This window comes from Mauremys mutica, chromosome 4 (genome assembly GCF_020497125.1).
Source record: "Mauremys mutica isolate MM-2020 ecotype Southern chromosome 4, ASM2049712v1, whole genome shotgun sequence".
In the NCBI taxonomy this organism is placed as follows: Eukaryota; Metazoa; Chordata; order Testudines; family Geoemydidae; genus Mauremys; species Mauremys mutica.
The window spans coordinates 132728151-132743216 of NC_059075.1; the positions used below are offsets into that span (position 1 = coordinate 132728151).

Genomic DNA, 15066 nt, shown 5'->3' on the forward strand with positions numbered 1-15066 from the left:
CTGTGAAGATAGCCATCTCTGCCTTCAGGAATGTATTGTTATTTTAACAGCAGCTCGGCTGGAGGCTCTTACCAAACAATAGTCATAGCAGGGTGAGAAGTATCCAATCACCAATTCAGCTCCAAGGGAGCAGTTAACTTTACTAGAGTCATTTAAGTTTCACATTATTAAGGGAGGCACACTAGGGAACAAACTCAAATGGAGTCCCTGGACAATATTTTTAACCATTTAATAATGATTAGACCATGCCTGTGTGCACTTTGGGGTCCTGGCCCACGACTAGGGCTCCGAGGTGCTATGATAATACAAATAATAAACAATACATGGTATCTGAGCCATTTCCAACAGAACATCTATTAAAATATATGGGGCATCTGGCTGCACTTCCCAAGATGCTAAAAGAAAATAGAGCGCCATCCCCAGCTCCGTGATGGTGTCCTGGCTGAAATACACTAGGCCAAATACACAGCTGCTATGACAATGATGCATTCGGCTCACTAAGCAGGATGCTTAGGAGCCATGAAGTGAGAAGTCAAAATACAGTGGCTTTAGATCAATAGGAAGCTGCTTTCCATTGAGGACCTGTTCACCCAATGGCTTGCAACCAAGTCTGAAACTATTTTAAAGCCTGGTCACAGCCCAGCATGGCTTACGTGTACACGTTGTGTGCTATAATTAGAGCTGGGTGACATTTTTCCAACTAAATTTTTTTTCGCAAATAAATACAGATTCAGGTTGATCAAAATATTTCGCGAATTTGTGTCGGTTTTGGCAAATTAGTTTTGGCAACAAAAAAAAGGAAAAATAATTTGGAAATGTCAAAATGCTTGGTGTTGAGATTGCCGAAACTCACCATTTCAATGTTTTGCACTAGATTCCTGACTGAGGCGCCACTGGCTTTCACAAGGCCCAAGGTGGAGAAGCTGCTTCCTCTCATACCTATAATCCAGTGGTTACGGCACTCACCCAGGATGATCCTGGTTCAAATCCCTCCTCTGCCTGATGTGGTGCAGGGACTGGAACCTGGATGTCCCCCCTCTCAGGTGAGTGCCCTCAGCACTGGACTCTGGGGCATTTGAGAGTAGGTCTCTCTCAGTCTCTCCTGTTGAAACTGTTCTACTTTGTACAAATAATTAAATATTCAATTCAAAGGGACTGAAATTCAGGTATCTCCCTCCCCACCACCAGGAGGGAGCCCTAACCATGTAGCTATCAAGTCACTCTTTCACTCTCTGGCCCAATGAATATTAACAGCAGAGCTTGAGAGAGACCCACCCTAGAATAGCCAATAGCCCAGTGGTCAGGGTGCAAAACTGGGAGGGAAAGACCTGGGTTCAAGTCCATCCTCCACATCAGGAAGAAGGATTTGAACCTCTAACCTGTAGGATATAGGAGGAAGCGGCAGCACCTTCTCCTCAGTTGTTTGAATGCCAGGAGCCCCAGAGTACCCTTGGGAATCCAGCCCCCTTTGCTTTTATATTTTTTTAAATGGCTAAAAAGGCCCAAAGATCAAAATAAAACATTTTGTTCAACTCATAATGATTTTTTTTTCTTTGAATTGCCAGGTCTGGTGTTTGTTAAAGATCCCCTGGGAATGAGCTACAGTTATTAGCACAGTTTGGGCATAACTGCTGAAAAAATAACAACAAAAGCTCGTCCAATGAAAGATCTTACCTCACTCACCTTGTCTCTCTCTGTGACGCTACAACTGTGCCGACAACTACCATGTGCAAAAATGGTGCTTGAGCCTGCTGCTGCAGAAGGTTTTTTAACAAGGTTCTTGTTAGCTGAAGTGTGGACAAGTGTCTCAGGGGGTGCAGTTTAAAGATTAAAGAGAAGACAGATGCTGGACTAACCCAGTCCTTAATACAAAAGACCTGGCCAGTCCCACCAGAGAGCATCGTTGCCAACACTCACCTGTAAGAGGGGATCTGTGTGACTGTCACCAGTGGCATAGATGAACGCCCATCTGACAGGTCACAGGCTTCCTTTTTGATCTTCTGCTTCAACTTCACTTTGCTCTTCTTCAGGGATCCCTTGGGGATGTCAGTGCTGTCTTCCTCCTCTCCTTCCTCCTTTGCGACGTCCTCCTCCCCTTCACTGGTAGCAGTCGTAGATCCTTTTTTTGTTGTACCAGGTGGGGAATGTGCCCCACAGTAAGCCGTCTTGCGCACCGTGAAAGTTGTGCCATTAATGCTGGTCTCCCTCATAGGTTCTATCTTCATGAAGAGACCAGCCCGTTGGGCACAGGTGACGTGGAAGGCAGTGTAGCAGTTCACCTTATGGCACTGGATAGCAGCTCCCATGCCCTTCTGCTTGCAGATGTAGCAAGTCAGCTTCCAGCGAGCGGGCGGGATATTGTTTATCCCTTCGATGGGCTCCAGGAACACAGTGTTTGCAAAGCAGACCTCGGGGATCCAGATGGCACAAACAACATGGGCCCAGCGGCCATCACTGGTCTGCTTGAAGGCTCCACCTTTGTTTGGGCACAGAACACAATCAACCGGGCGAGAAGGGGACTGCAGGCAGCAGCGGCAAAGCCACTGGCCCTCAGGGATATAGGGTACACCGTAGCACTCCTGGTGCACGGCCAAGTTACAGATGTCACAGAACAGGATGACGTTGCTGTTGTGACACTCATCATCCATGCAGACACAGCAGACAGCGTCCTCATCAATCAGGGACTGCTGGGCCCCGTTGCTGCGGCTCTCCAAGTACGACTCCTTCTCCAACCGATCCACGAGCAGCTCAAAAGCATCAGCAGAAACTGTCCCATAGCCATCGTCCTTCCGCTTCTCATTAACCATGTCCAGCCAAGCCAAATCCTCCTCATCCATGTCATACTCCACCTCTGCATCGAGGTCCTCGGGAGGCTTCTCAATGTACCGGTAGTATGCTGCAGGCAGAGGAGGGGCATCTGGCTGGCTGAAGGAGTCCATCACCCGGAAGCTGGGCTGGGGTAAATGGAAAGATGTCCCTGGTGCATGTTTGGAGCATGACTCTTTCTTTTTGCCTTTGGAGGGAGTTTTCTTGGACTTGGAAGGGAACAGGGGCTGTTCACTGTTTTCCTTGTTGCTGTTGCACTCTGTGATATCCTGGGCAGTCAGCTCATCCTCCGTGATGATCTTTAGGGGGTCGTAGATGCTGATGCGATGGAGCCGTCCATCAATATCAACCTCCACTATCCGCTGGGCCTGGGCATATGTCAGAGTCTCCCGGGTGGGTGAGCATTTCAGGCTGTAAGGCGAGGGAGAACGTCTCCCCTCGGGGTTCTGCCGGGACCTTCTCCGAGGCTTCCTCATAGCTGCACTTGGAAACCCTGTAACACAACCCAGACAGAGTACAATTTAAGCCAGCAGCAAAGGAAAACTTGAGCAGCACAGATTCAAAAACTTACTCAGCGTGATAGGAGTGAAACATGTCCACTAGAGGTTCAACTAATTTCAGATTCAGTAAAGCACCGAAAGCATTTCCTCCTTCTTTAGATCCAAAGGGGCACACATCCACCAGTGGATAGGGTCTACTATCTCTCCCATTATGTTGTAGCACTGCATTGCAAATCCCCTCCAGGTCCCTGCTCTGTTATCTTTTCAGAGGATTGGCATACCACTGTACAACCAGCTGAGAAAGGCTGGAATGAGTTTGATGGTATTTTGTATTGAGCTAAATGTTGTGCTTTGCTCAGCTCACAGTTGGAACTCCCACCAAATCCAATAACACTTTTTATATCTGATGGCATTGTCCATATATTAATAAGTTCATGCTCTACATGGAATTTTTCTCTATGTTCTTGTGCCTGTTGTTATTATTATTTATTTCCCGTAGCACACACAATGTGCTAGATATTTTCCAAACTTAAAAGCAGGCACTGTTCCTGCCCTGTAGACCATGATACTGTTTTTACTCAACAGCTGCAGCAATACTTCCAAAGTCTGGTGAAAAAACAGTTGAGAATTCTACAGAAGAGGGTTATATGCCTATATTTGCAAGTAATATCCCAGAATACATTATGTGAGTTCCAGCTATAAGGCTACATTCAGGAACCAGTCTTTTTTAAGTGGAGCCAGTCATAGTTCTTTTGGTTAAGGTTGCAACCAGCATTTGAATCTGGGTCCTATTTTCAACCCTTCTGTAAAGTAGTCCACAAAAATATTCATTTTGCAAAGTCTCACTCAGGCTCAGAGGGCTGCATTAGGCAGTGCTACAAGACAATGGTTGTGCAATGGGATATTGAAAGGTTTGGAAGAGATTAATCTGGCCAAGTGCTGTTTGAAATTGTCTCATGGCTCTGGAGCACTTCCAGGGTATCTACCGAAAGGGACTGGCACTGAAATAGATTGGTAACCTGGCCTTCAGTAAACACAATTCTTGCTGCAGTCTGGGAATCCAATTTATCCTCGCTTTTTTATATTGCAAATAAGCATACACGGATGCAGTGTGTCAGGACAGGTGCTTCTTTTAAACAGTCAAAGAAATAAAATAAATTAATAAATAATGGGTATATAATCCCAGAAACAGCTCTCAGCCAAAGAGCGTAACATCTACTGCTAAAATACAATACAGAAGCTGATGACTGTTGCCTGTTCATTCATTATTGCACTAGTCTTGTGTCTTGAAAACAATTAAAGGAATTACCAAGAACCAGGGACCTCAATCCTCCACCCATGTGCATAATCACTACTTCAGTGATCCCTTTATACTGAATATCACTAGTTTTTAATGGTAAATGCAGCTCACAATTTGGAAATCAATCTGGATCTGTAATAAACAGACTTCCTGGACCTGGTGGAAACATTAGCCCAAATGGGGAAAAGGGTGCGGGGAAAGTGGACAGACAGTGGAGTTCAATGCATGTGCTGGGGAAAGAGAGAGAGAGCGCGCAACATGGAGGCCACTTATTCACTACAGCCAGGAAAAGACTTAATTTTTAGTAGGTACTTTTTAAGTTTTGTGTACGTACGCTGCATAGGCAGTTGTCAAGGACAAGCTGCTATTCCAGCACTTACATACCATCATGGTTGGTTAGAGATATAGATTGTCTTTAACTTAAAAATACCTAGGTGCACTGACTGACCAACACAACTGAGCTGAGCCTGCAATGAAAACTGGTCTCCAGCCTCTCTCTCCACAATGGCAGCTGTTCCCTCTGGAGCACTCCCGAGAGCGTGTATGTAACTAGCCCTGTGTCTGCCTCCCAACATGCAGAACGGGCCAGAACCCAACAGGAACATGCAGAACGGGGCACAACTGGCCGAGCAAAGCCAGAGGAAGAATTTAGCAATGTAGCAGACCAGATGTAAGGATGAAGCATCCGTTCCTTCTGCGATTTGGTGGGGTTCTGAAGGAAACACAGTGGGTGACAGAGACTAGGTTTCATTCCCAGGCTCAAGCGCTGACTAGTCAACATGGAACAGGGGATGAGGGAGCAACACGGGAAAGGAGATTTTTTTTTCCCTCTCAAATACTTTTCAAACAGCAAGCTCAACACATTTAGGGCAATGATTTTTTAACAGGGAGACAGGACCATATGCTGGTGCCAGAAGATTCAGTGGGAATTGAGGCAGCTGGAGAGAGGAAAGAAAATGCAGTAACAGAAATGCTATGGAGGAGAGAGGTGGGAAAGAGGCAAGATGGGAACGTTAATAGGGAGCCAGATAAATCACTTGAGAACAGCAACCACGCCAGCAACATGAAAATGAGCTGTAGGAAGAAAGCGACCAAATCACAGGAAGAAACCCAGAAAGAAAGGGAGAGGAGAGAAAGAAAAACAGAACGTGAAAGCCTCCTGAAAAGATAAGTGGGCTCCTGCTTATCTCTTGCTGCAGTGAGGGTACACGAAGGGTCTGAACTGCTGCCTCACCCATATTTTATTTAAATATATAAATTCAGCCCTGCTTACAGAATTTGCAGCCATGAAAAAACATTATAACACGTAATTTGTGTTTAGCCCATTGCATGATTTTTGGTCTCTAAAGGGCCTGACCCTGCAAACGCATATTCACAAGAGGCAAGAATGAGTAAAGGCTTGCAGGGATCAGGCCCTACAACCGTAATCAGTTCTATTGGTGAGGGGTAAACAAGTTCTAGAAATGATGCTTCTAGCCCTAGAGCAGGAGGGGTTTGAGCTCCAGCCCGGTGCCGCTTACCTAAAGTGGCTCCGGGGTGGCAGTGGCGCACACCAGGGCCAGGGCAGGCTCCCTGCATGCCTGCCCTGTCCCCACGCCACTCCAGGAAGTGCTGCGGCCCCTGGGGGGGGGGGGCAGAGGGCTCTGCGTGCGCACATGGAGCCCCGCGGGCCGGATCCAAAGCCCTGAAGGGCCGGATCCGGCCCGCGGGCCATAGTTTGCCCATCCCTGCCCTAGAGTATTAATATGCTCTAGCATGGGGAGTCCAGGTTTCAGAGTAACCTGAAATTTGCTCTAGCATGGGGAGTCCAGGTTTCAGAGTAACCTGAAATTTGTAATAGAGTATCACAAAATGTAACCATGGACCTTAAAGCACTAATCAGCCACCTGATCAGCAGGTAGTAAAGAATCCAATTTCATTTGTCCTGACTCAGCTTCTGGTTGTTTCAATTTTACTCCAGGGGGAATTATGTGCCACTGCGCATGCGCAGAATTTATGTCCCCCACAGATTTCTTTGCTTCCCCGCAGAAAAATGACTTTCTGATGGGGAAGTAAAGAAATTATGCAAAAGAGCCCCACTTGGGGAATGGAGCTAAGGGAGAAATGAACTCAAACAAAAAGTAAGGGATGTCCATGCAGCAGAGACAAGTTATCCTTAATCAACTCCCTTCCCAACTTGTCACCTGTAAACCAATGGGAACAGAATACCCACACTGCACATTCCTTTAATTGTTCCTGCCCTCCTTCCCCACTGCAAATCAGCCAGGCTTATAAAGAGTGAACTGGAGAACACACAAGGGAGGGACTGAAACATGGGAAAACAAGGATTTCAGAGACACAAGTGAAACTGGAGCCTAAAGAATTTAAATAGGCCCCAAGTTTGGTAAACAGAATTAAATTCCACTATTCATGCCACTAACTGAGCATGCAGCCTCCATGTCCTCAAGACTCTGTTGCAAATACATGCATGCACCCAAACCAATCACAATGTTTACCTCCTACTTAGGCCTATTGAGAAAAGTGGGGTTTCTCTCATCACAATTGGCTGTCATAAAAAACAAGGTTATAAAACATACCATCACTTAATACTATGCAGAAGCATCTAAAAAGTTAGTTAAACTACTGCCAATGAGAGCTGAGTGGCTGGGTCAGAGAGGGCAGCTGAACCCAAAAAGTTGTTAGGCTGTCAGCATAACCATCCCTGAAACCTGACTCCAAAACAAGGAAAGAATCTGAAATAGTGCTAGCCAAACGCTGCAGCTTTGTCTATATTAGCGAAATTTGCCATTCTAATTCTTTAGTCCTCCCAGCACTTTGTAAAACACCTCATGATCACAAAAAAGTACTCCAAAGGGTGTACATGTGTGCAAAAATACTTGCTTTCATCAGGGCTAAGTACTGTAGTGGTCTGTGCTGTTTTAGTCCCAATATGAATAAAGGTAATAGCATAAAGGTTCAAACAGTCCTCCTCTTACTGTGACATGGTACACAGGTAGCTTTTCAAAAATCTCCCATATTGAACTGCTTCTGGGAACTGTGGGCGAGGTCCCTAGAAAGCCCTACACCTGAACCAAATAGCATGGCTGTTATGCACACACTGAACCATTTGTGCTTAACTTGTTTCTATCCCACCAGTTCATTCAGGGGCAGTCTGATTCTCAAATGTAAAAGTGGCCTGCAGCAATTCAATTACACAAACAAAGCCTCTGACAGAGGGGCCAAGTGCTATACTGATTTACATCCATGTAATACTGGATTTACCCCTTCCAGAATTTCAACACTATTTTCCAGTGCCAACATACCCTACTTCACCAACCCTCCATGCTCATTGTACACTCTTTCTATTCCATTCCACTCCATTCCTATAATGCCCTGTCCTTCCCTTCTGCTTCCTTGATGCCATAAAATATTTCTCCTCCCATGCCATTATGCCACACAATTTAAGGATTCCTAAATCCCATCCCAGTGACACCACTTCACTTTCTACTGGTGTCCTTCTGGAGCCATTCTGCTGTGCTGACAACAAAGTCCTCCTTCCCCAGCACCAGCAGATCAGTATCTCTTTGCTAATCCATTTCCAGTGCCACCAAGCTTCAATCCTTGCTTAGCTGGCATCAGGTCTCACCTTTCCTCCACTCCATTTCCAGAGTAACAAGGCCACAACATACTTGCCATCAGTCTACAAGCCAGTTGGGGGCGAGGTGGTTAAAATGTATCAAATGGTATTGTGCGTGTTTTGTCTGTATGATTGGATTGGTTGATGTGGAGAGAATTAAGTTGGCTTAAGAACGGGTGCCATGGCCTGAGAGTCCCTCAAGGAGTGGGGGTGAGAGTACCAGGGTTCCCCACAGCAAGTAAAGGTGCCATCTGAGTGAGAGCACCACAGAAAACAGCAGGGTGCCCCAGGAGTTGTTGTGTTTTATGACAGATTTGAGTCCTGCCTTGGAGAGGTTCTAATCTGGACACCAGGCCCCTCTGATAAATGTCTTGGGCTAGCCAGGAAGGTTGAACAATGCTGCCATCAGCTCAGGATATGGGGGACTCCAGGCAGGCATGGACTCCGAGAGCTTAGACCCCTCGATTCTTGCGGTGGTGAGCAGGGGAAACACCAGGCACTGACTGAGGCAAAGGTGTAAATCAAGGCCAAGATATCACATTCTGGTTCCTTTGGTTTCACCAAATAATCATGCTCAGGAGAACAAGGCATTAGTGAACAGAAGCAACAAAGCAGGATCCACGCTATCAAATACACGGCTGGTGGCTAAAGCAGTTAGTACCACCCATGACTTAATAACAGATGAGGCCCCTGACTTTGCATGCAAAATATGAATGGTGCTGCAGGATCATTGTTGGCACATTTGACTCCAGTTGTCTGGTTCAACCTGAAACAAAAAGGCATCCAGGAGGCGGTGTTGTGCTTTTTGCATCTGATCTCAAATGCAGGCTGTCTCCCCTAACACAGCGAGGTCTGTGTGTGTGTCTGTGTGTGTACACCGTGTGGGAGTTCTGGAAGGGGGCTCCAATCGGGTGAGTGTGGAGGCCCACTGTGGGAAGATCAGGTTCCTCATCACAGTGGCACTAGCGTCACTGATAATGCTTTGTGATTTCAATATCCCCGTAGATGATGGTTCTTCTGGATCATTCCAGAATTTCATGCCATGACAACCACGAAACTGCCCCACATAATTGCAAGCTCCATTCGTAAGGGTGGACATACTCTAGATCTGATGTTTGCGTCAGGGGGAAGAGGTTAGAATGATGGATATTTCCTGTCATGGGACAACTGCATGCTCCTTCGATCTGAGATCAGGATGCCCCCATCGCACGGGGGTGATGAACATGTTTTAATGGTTTGCCCTAGAGCACTTCTCAAGCCGTGGGCTGGCTGCGGCCCAATCAGCACACAGCTGTGGCCCACATGACATCCTCAGGGCCATACAGGTAGTATATATAGTGTGGATGTGGCCCACATAACACACAGAGAACTGCATATACAGCCCTCAGTGGTAAACAGGTTGAGAACCAATGCCCTAGAGGCTGATGGAGCCAGCAAGTTTCCAGGAGGTCTTGAGGGAGAAGGCTGTTCTTCCAACAGACCACTCTGTTGATAGCTCAGTAAGACTTTATAACAATCTTTTTTTCCTCCACTACAAACAGTGACCCCTAAAGGCCCTCTCTCTCTGCTGTCTTTGGCTTCACAAATGACCTTGGTGAACTGTGACAGACAAAGCAAAAGGGGAGACTGCTAAAGCATTAGAAGCAGAAGTCTAAAGCAGAGCCTGACTGCTTGTGGCACGCACAGCTCTTAAGATCGTTTGCTATGGCTGTGCTAAGAAAGGTTTCTTCACTTCCACCATAGCATCTGCAACGTCTCGCACAGCAAAACTGTTCCAAGTGACGGCTGACAGCGTGGTGAATCCTCACTGCCTCCCCTCAGTTGCCAAGTCAAGTTTCTCTCGTTTTCATGTTACGTTCCAAACATGAGCAATTTTGTCTGCACTGGGCTATACTACATCTTGAGAGGACACACACACACACACACTGTCTTCTCTGCTGAGTTTCGGCCAGTATTGCTTGCTGAGATTATAGAGATGCTGGGTCAGCTTCGTGTCACAAGCTGAAATCTGGACTCTTGTCATTCCTGGCAGGTGAACACCAGTGGAAAAACTGGGTCCATTGTTAATCAAGATTGTCAGTGTTTCCCCAGTGTTGAGGCCCATGCTCAAGAAATCAATTCCAGATGTCAACAATCTGGCTATCTATCCACTGCTGTCCCAAATCCCATTTTCAGGGAAGGTTAATTAGGAGGGTAGTGACAAGGCAACTCTAGCAGTCTCATTCCTTAGATTCTACCCAGTCTTGCTATATAGGCCTGGATATGGGGTAGAAACTCCATTGATTATGTTAGCCGCTGATCTCCTGCTAGTAGTGGACAAAGTGTCCATGCTGATTCTTTTAGATCTACCAGAACCCTTTGATACAGCTGACCATACAATTTTTTGGTTTCTTTTGCAGACATTAGCAGGGATGGATGTAGCTACTCCTGGGCAGCTCCATTCCCATCTTTCTGAGAGAACCCACAAGCCTGCAGTGGGCAACTGTCCCATGTTACAATGGATCTCATTTGCAGGGTGCCACGTGGGTCAACAGAGTCAACTCTTTTGTTCAATGTGTGTAAGTCACTCCTCAAAAATGGTAAGGGGGGTGACATGGGCTGCACTGTATTCAGTACACAGATGACATCCAGCCCTACATCTTCATCATGTATGACCCAAAGAGAGCAGCAAAACAAATTATTGAGTGCCTAGATGAACTTGAGACTTGAATGAGAGCTGGCTGGATACAACTCAATCCAGACAAGACTGAGGGTATGTCTACACTACCCATGGTGGGCAGCGATTGATCCAGCAGAGATCGATTTATCGTGTCTAGTCTAGATGCGATAAATCGACCCCCGAGCCCTCTCCTGTTGACTCCTGTACTCCAGCGCCACAAGAGGCTCAGGCAGAGAAGACGGGGGAGCAGCAGCAGTAGACTCACCGTGGTGAAGACACCATGGTAAGTCGATCTAAGTACGTCATTCACTTAGCTGAAGTTGCGTAACTTAGATCAATCCCCCCACCCAGTGTAGACCAGGGCTGAGATAATGTAGGTGGGCTGAAGAAAGCAGCTGGAATTGTTTGGGGATCTTATTTTAGCACCTCTCATTCACAGAGTGCAATTGCCATTTGTAAAACAGGTGAACCACTTGAAGCTGTTGTTATATCCTGGGCTACTCTGGATTGCCCAGGTAGCAGAGGTGGCCATCTACACCTGGCAAGACAAGTGCGACTTTTTCTCTCCAAAATGGAGTTTGCCACAGTTTTCCATGCCATGAAGATAAAATTGCTGTAATATGCTCTTCATGGGGCTGAGTGCTAGGACCATTCAGAAGCTGAGGCTGGTACAGAATCCTGCAGCCCATTTATTAAATGGAGTTACATGATGGGAACACATCCGATCAGTGCCCCAGGATCTGAACTGACTTCCAATAAGCTTCCAGGTGGAATTCAAGGGGTTGGTTTTGCCTACAACCCCCTAAATGGTTTGGGACCTGGTAACTTGAGGGACTGCCTCTCCCTCCATGACATGCTGTTGCAACTGAGATCAGCAGAGACGCTCAAACTGCTGTTCCTTTAATATAAAGAAAAAGAAGCAGTTGGCAGGGCATTCTCTGTGAAAGGACCTCCGTTTTAGAATTCAGTCCCAACCTTGGTCCATGAGGGCGCAGATTTGTTAACCTTCTGGGCACACTGAAAAGCCAATCTTTTTTCACTCTTCTCTAACGCAGTTTAGAAAAACATGGGCCAACATAGATAGTTATGGGAAGCACCTTGTTTATGTTTGTCTATGTTGTGATTTTTAATTTAATTTTCCAGAGCACTTGACAGGCACCTATCAATAAATCAATAAATTCCACAAAGAAATAATCCTCAGTGTCTTCAAGTCACACTTCACTTACGCTTCATCTTGCCACCATACTGCATTTTTTTCTCATGCCAACCAGACTTAACACCAGCCATGCCCCTGCCCACCTACTCACACTCCTTCCACAGTGCCCAGGCTTTTTACATGCCTACCAGACCCATGTCTAGCAAGCCCCACTCTTTCCCAGGGACAAAACACACATCATATTTGCAGATGACTTGGACTCTTCTGCCTTCATGCCTGTACTGAAGGAATTGTGTTTGGGCTCAGCAGAGGCTCAATACAACTGCATGCCTTACATTTGTGTCAGTGCATGCAGTGAGTTTTATCAAGTCTCATCAGATGCCCAGCATAGGTAACCACCATGCGAGTGACAGTGGATGCAGAGAGTTGAGTCAGGCCTCACTCAGGGGGATTAAGATCTATGCCGGTAATTGTGAAGTTGGTACAATATCATGGTGAGGATAGTGATTACATTGATCTCTGTCACTTTTCAGCAGGAGATGGTGCAAGCGGGATGTTAGGTCAAACCACTGGAAAGCACATGCAATGAGCTGCACCAGGTGTTAGCAGGGGTGATCTCTGCCCATTGTGAGAATGGAGCATGCCATGGGTAGTATCATGTCTCTGTAGGAAAGCCTTGGTCTCAGGATGGGTTTGGTGCATGTAGAGAAGAGTGGCAGGCCCCACTATGGGGGTCCTCTAGGCTCCCAAACCAGGGATAGTGTGCATGCAGTGAGTCATGTCAGGCCTCCCCAGGAAGATCTCTGCTCCCATGGTGGGGATAGTGTAGGCAGTGACCTGAGTCAGACCTCAGTAAGGACCCCACTAAGGGGGGAATGTTGCATGCAATGAGCTGTGCCAGGTGTCATCAGAGAAGACTTTCTCAGGGAGAATGATACAAACAGTAAACTTCATCAGGCAACACATGATGAAGGCAATGAGCTGTCTCAAGACTCAGCACTGGATGGTGCATACAATGACCTGTCAGACCTCAGCAAGGAGCCTCTCTCAGGAGAATGGTACATGCACTAAGCTGTATCAGGCCTAAGCAGGCAACTCCTCACCAGGGATGGAGTATGCCAATGAGCCATATCAGGTCTCAGCAGAGAAGATCTTCTTATGGAGGATGGTGCTAGCAGTGAACTTTGTCAGGCAACAGATGATGCATGCAATGAGCTCCCAGGACTCAGCAGGGAGCCTCTCTCAGGGGATGGTGCATGCAATGAGATGTGTAAGGACTTAGGAGAGAGTTCCTCTCAGAGGTATGATGCATGCCATGAGCTGTGCCAGGTCTCAGCAGGGCCCTCCCCCCAAGGCTGAGGTGGGTCAGCCCATGGCAGGGGGATGGTGCATGCAGCGAGCTATGCCAGGTCTCAGCAGGGCCCTCTCCCAAGGCTGAGGTGGGTCAGCCCATGGCAGGGGGATGGTGCATGCAGCGAGCTGTGCCAGGTCTCAGCTGGGCCCTCCCCCCAAGGCTGAGGTGGGTCAGCCCATGGCAGGGGGATGGTGCATGCAGCGAGCTGTGCCAGGTCTCAGCTGGGCCCTCCCCACAAGGCTGAGGTGGGTCAGCCCATGGCAGGGGGATGGTGCATGCAGCGAGCTCTGCCAGGTCTCAGCAGGGGACGGAAGGGGTGGGGTGGTCTGTCGCTTTTTCAGCATTCTCGAGCCCTTCAGCGAGGAAAATCCCTCCTCTGGTTACACTGGCGGAGGGAGCGCGGGGGGAAGGGCAGCTAGCTCTCCGTTGCCATTGGCTGCTGTCGCTGTCCATCCGACCATTGAGACCAATGATAGCACAAGGACTGTGGCAGGGGACGAGGGGTGGGTCTCGATCCCGCCTCGGCCAATGGTGTGGGAGAAGGTGGGCGGGGCTACCCCGTTCGGGGGAACAAGATGGCGGGGGGGTTATTGCCCCAGCTTCCCCCCCCGGCCGCCACCCCTTTCTGCTGCCCCCGCTATAAGGCGCCGCAGAGGCGGCCACGCTCCCCCCAGCCCCGCACGCGCCCGGCCCGGGGAAGGCCGCCGCCCCGCCCGCTCCCCCGGGTCACCTTCCCGCGACCCCCGGGGTGGGGTGCCGGCCCCGCGGGCTCCGCTTTACCTGGCCGCGCTGCCGCCGCCTGCTCCTCCCTCCTCAGCCGCGGCGGCTCCGGCTCTCCCGCGCCGCCTCCCCGCACGGGGCGGACGGGCTCACAGGGCCGGGGGGCGCGCGGGGGGGGAGACAAGATGTCGGCTGGGTCGGGTCCGCTCCGCCGCCTCCGCTGCTGTCGCCTCAGCGCCGCCCCCGCATGCCCCCGCCGCGGCGGCTCCGAGCCCGGCCGGCCCGGCTCCGCTGCTCCCCGCGCCGCGCCCGGGGCCCCGCTCGCTCCGCCGCCGCGGCTCCGGCTCCGGCGGCTGCTGCTGCGGGGGGGAAACAGGGAGGGGGGGACAAGATGGAGGCGGCGGTGGCAGCGCAGCCCGGCCGAGCGGAGAGGGAAGGAGGCAGCGAGAGAGCGGGCGGGGGAGGGGGCTGCAGCAGCAGCTTCGCTCCCCCCCACAGGCAGGGACCGCCCCCCCTCGCTCCCCCCTCCCCGGACACCACAGAGCGGGAGGCCCGGGGGCAGCGGCCTCTGGGGGGGAGGGGAGCGGAGACTGCCCGGCTTGAATGCCCCCACCCCCGCTGGTCTGAACTGGGGGGGGTGGCCCCCTGCCGCTAATGTGCTGAAGGGGGGGCAACCTGGGGGGCTGACCGCCACCTCATATGTTAAGCTGGGGGGTGTCCCCGTGTCTCCAGGGTGCTGCAGGGGCAGCTTCGGTGTGCCTCCCCCCCACTTTCAGTGTGCTGAAGTGGTGAAGGGCAGCCTGGGGGTACCCTCACTGGGCTGTGTCCCCCCTGCCTCCACTGTGCTAAAGGGGGGACAGCCTGGGGTGTGTTCCTCCCACTTCCAGTATGCTGAAGTGAAGGGCAGCCTGGGTGGGTGACCTCCACCCTTCTAT

At 49.5% G+C, this 15066-nt stretch overlaps 1 protein-coding gene across 4 annotated transcripts in view; it reads right to left on the reverse strand.

Moving 5' to 3' along the window:
* Window positions 1–14407, reverse strand: part of BRPF3 (bromodomain and PHD finger containing 3) — a 45863-nt gene extending 31456 nt beyond the window's left edge. For 3 of the 4 annotated variants that reach the window (XM_045016035.1, XM_045016034.1, XM_045016031.1), the window contains exons 1-2: window positions 14192–14407; window positions 1918–3319 (exon numbers count right to left, since the gene is read on the reverse strand). In XM_045016035.1, the coding sequence (XP_044871970.1) occupies window positions 1918–3302 (1385 nt within the window). In that variant the 5' untranslated portion in view covers window positions 3303–3319; window positions 14192–14407. The remainder of the gene's footprint in view (window positions 1–1917; window positions 3320–14191) is intronic. The other variant, XM_045016033.1, reaches the window with a different exon arrangement.
* Between the last annotated feature and the right edge of the window lie 659 nt (window positions 14408–15066).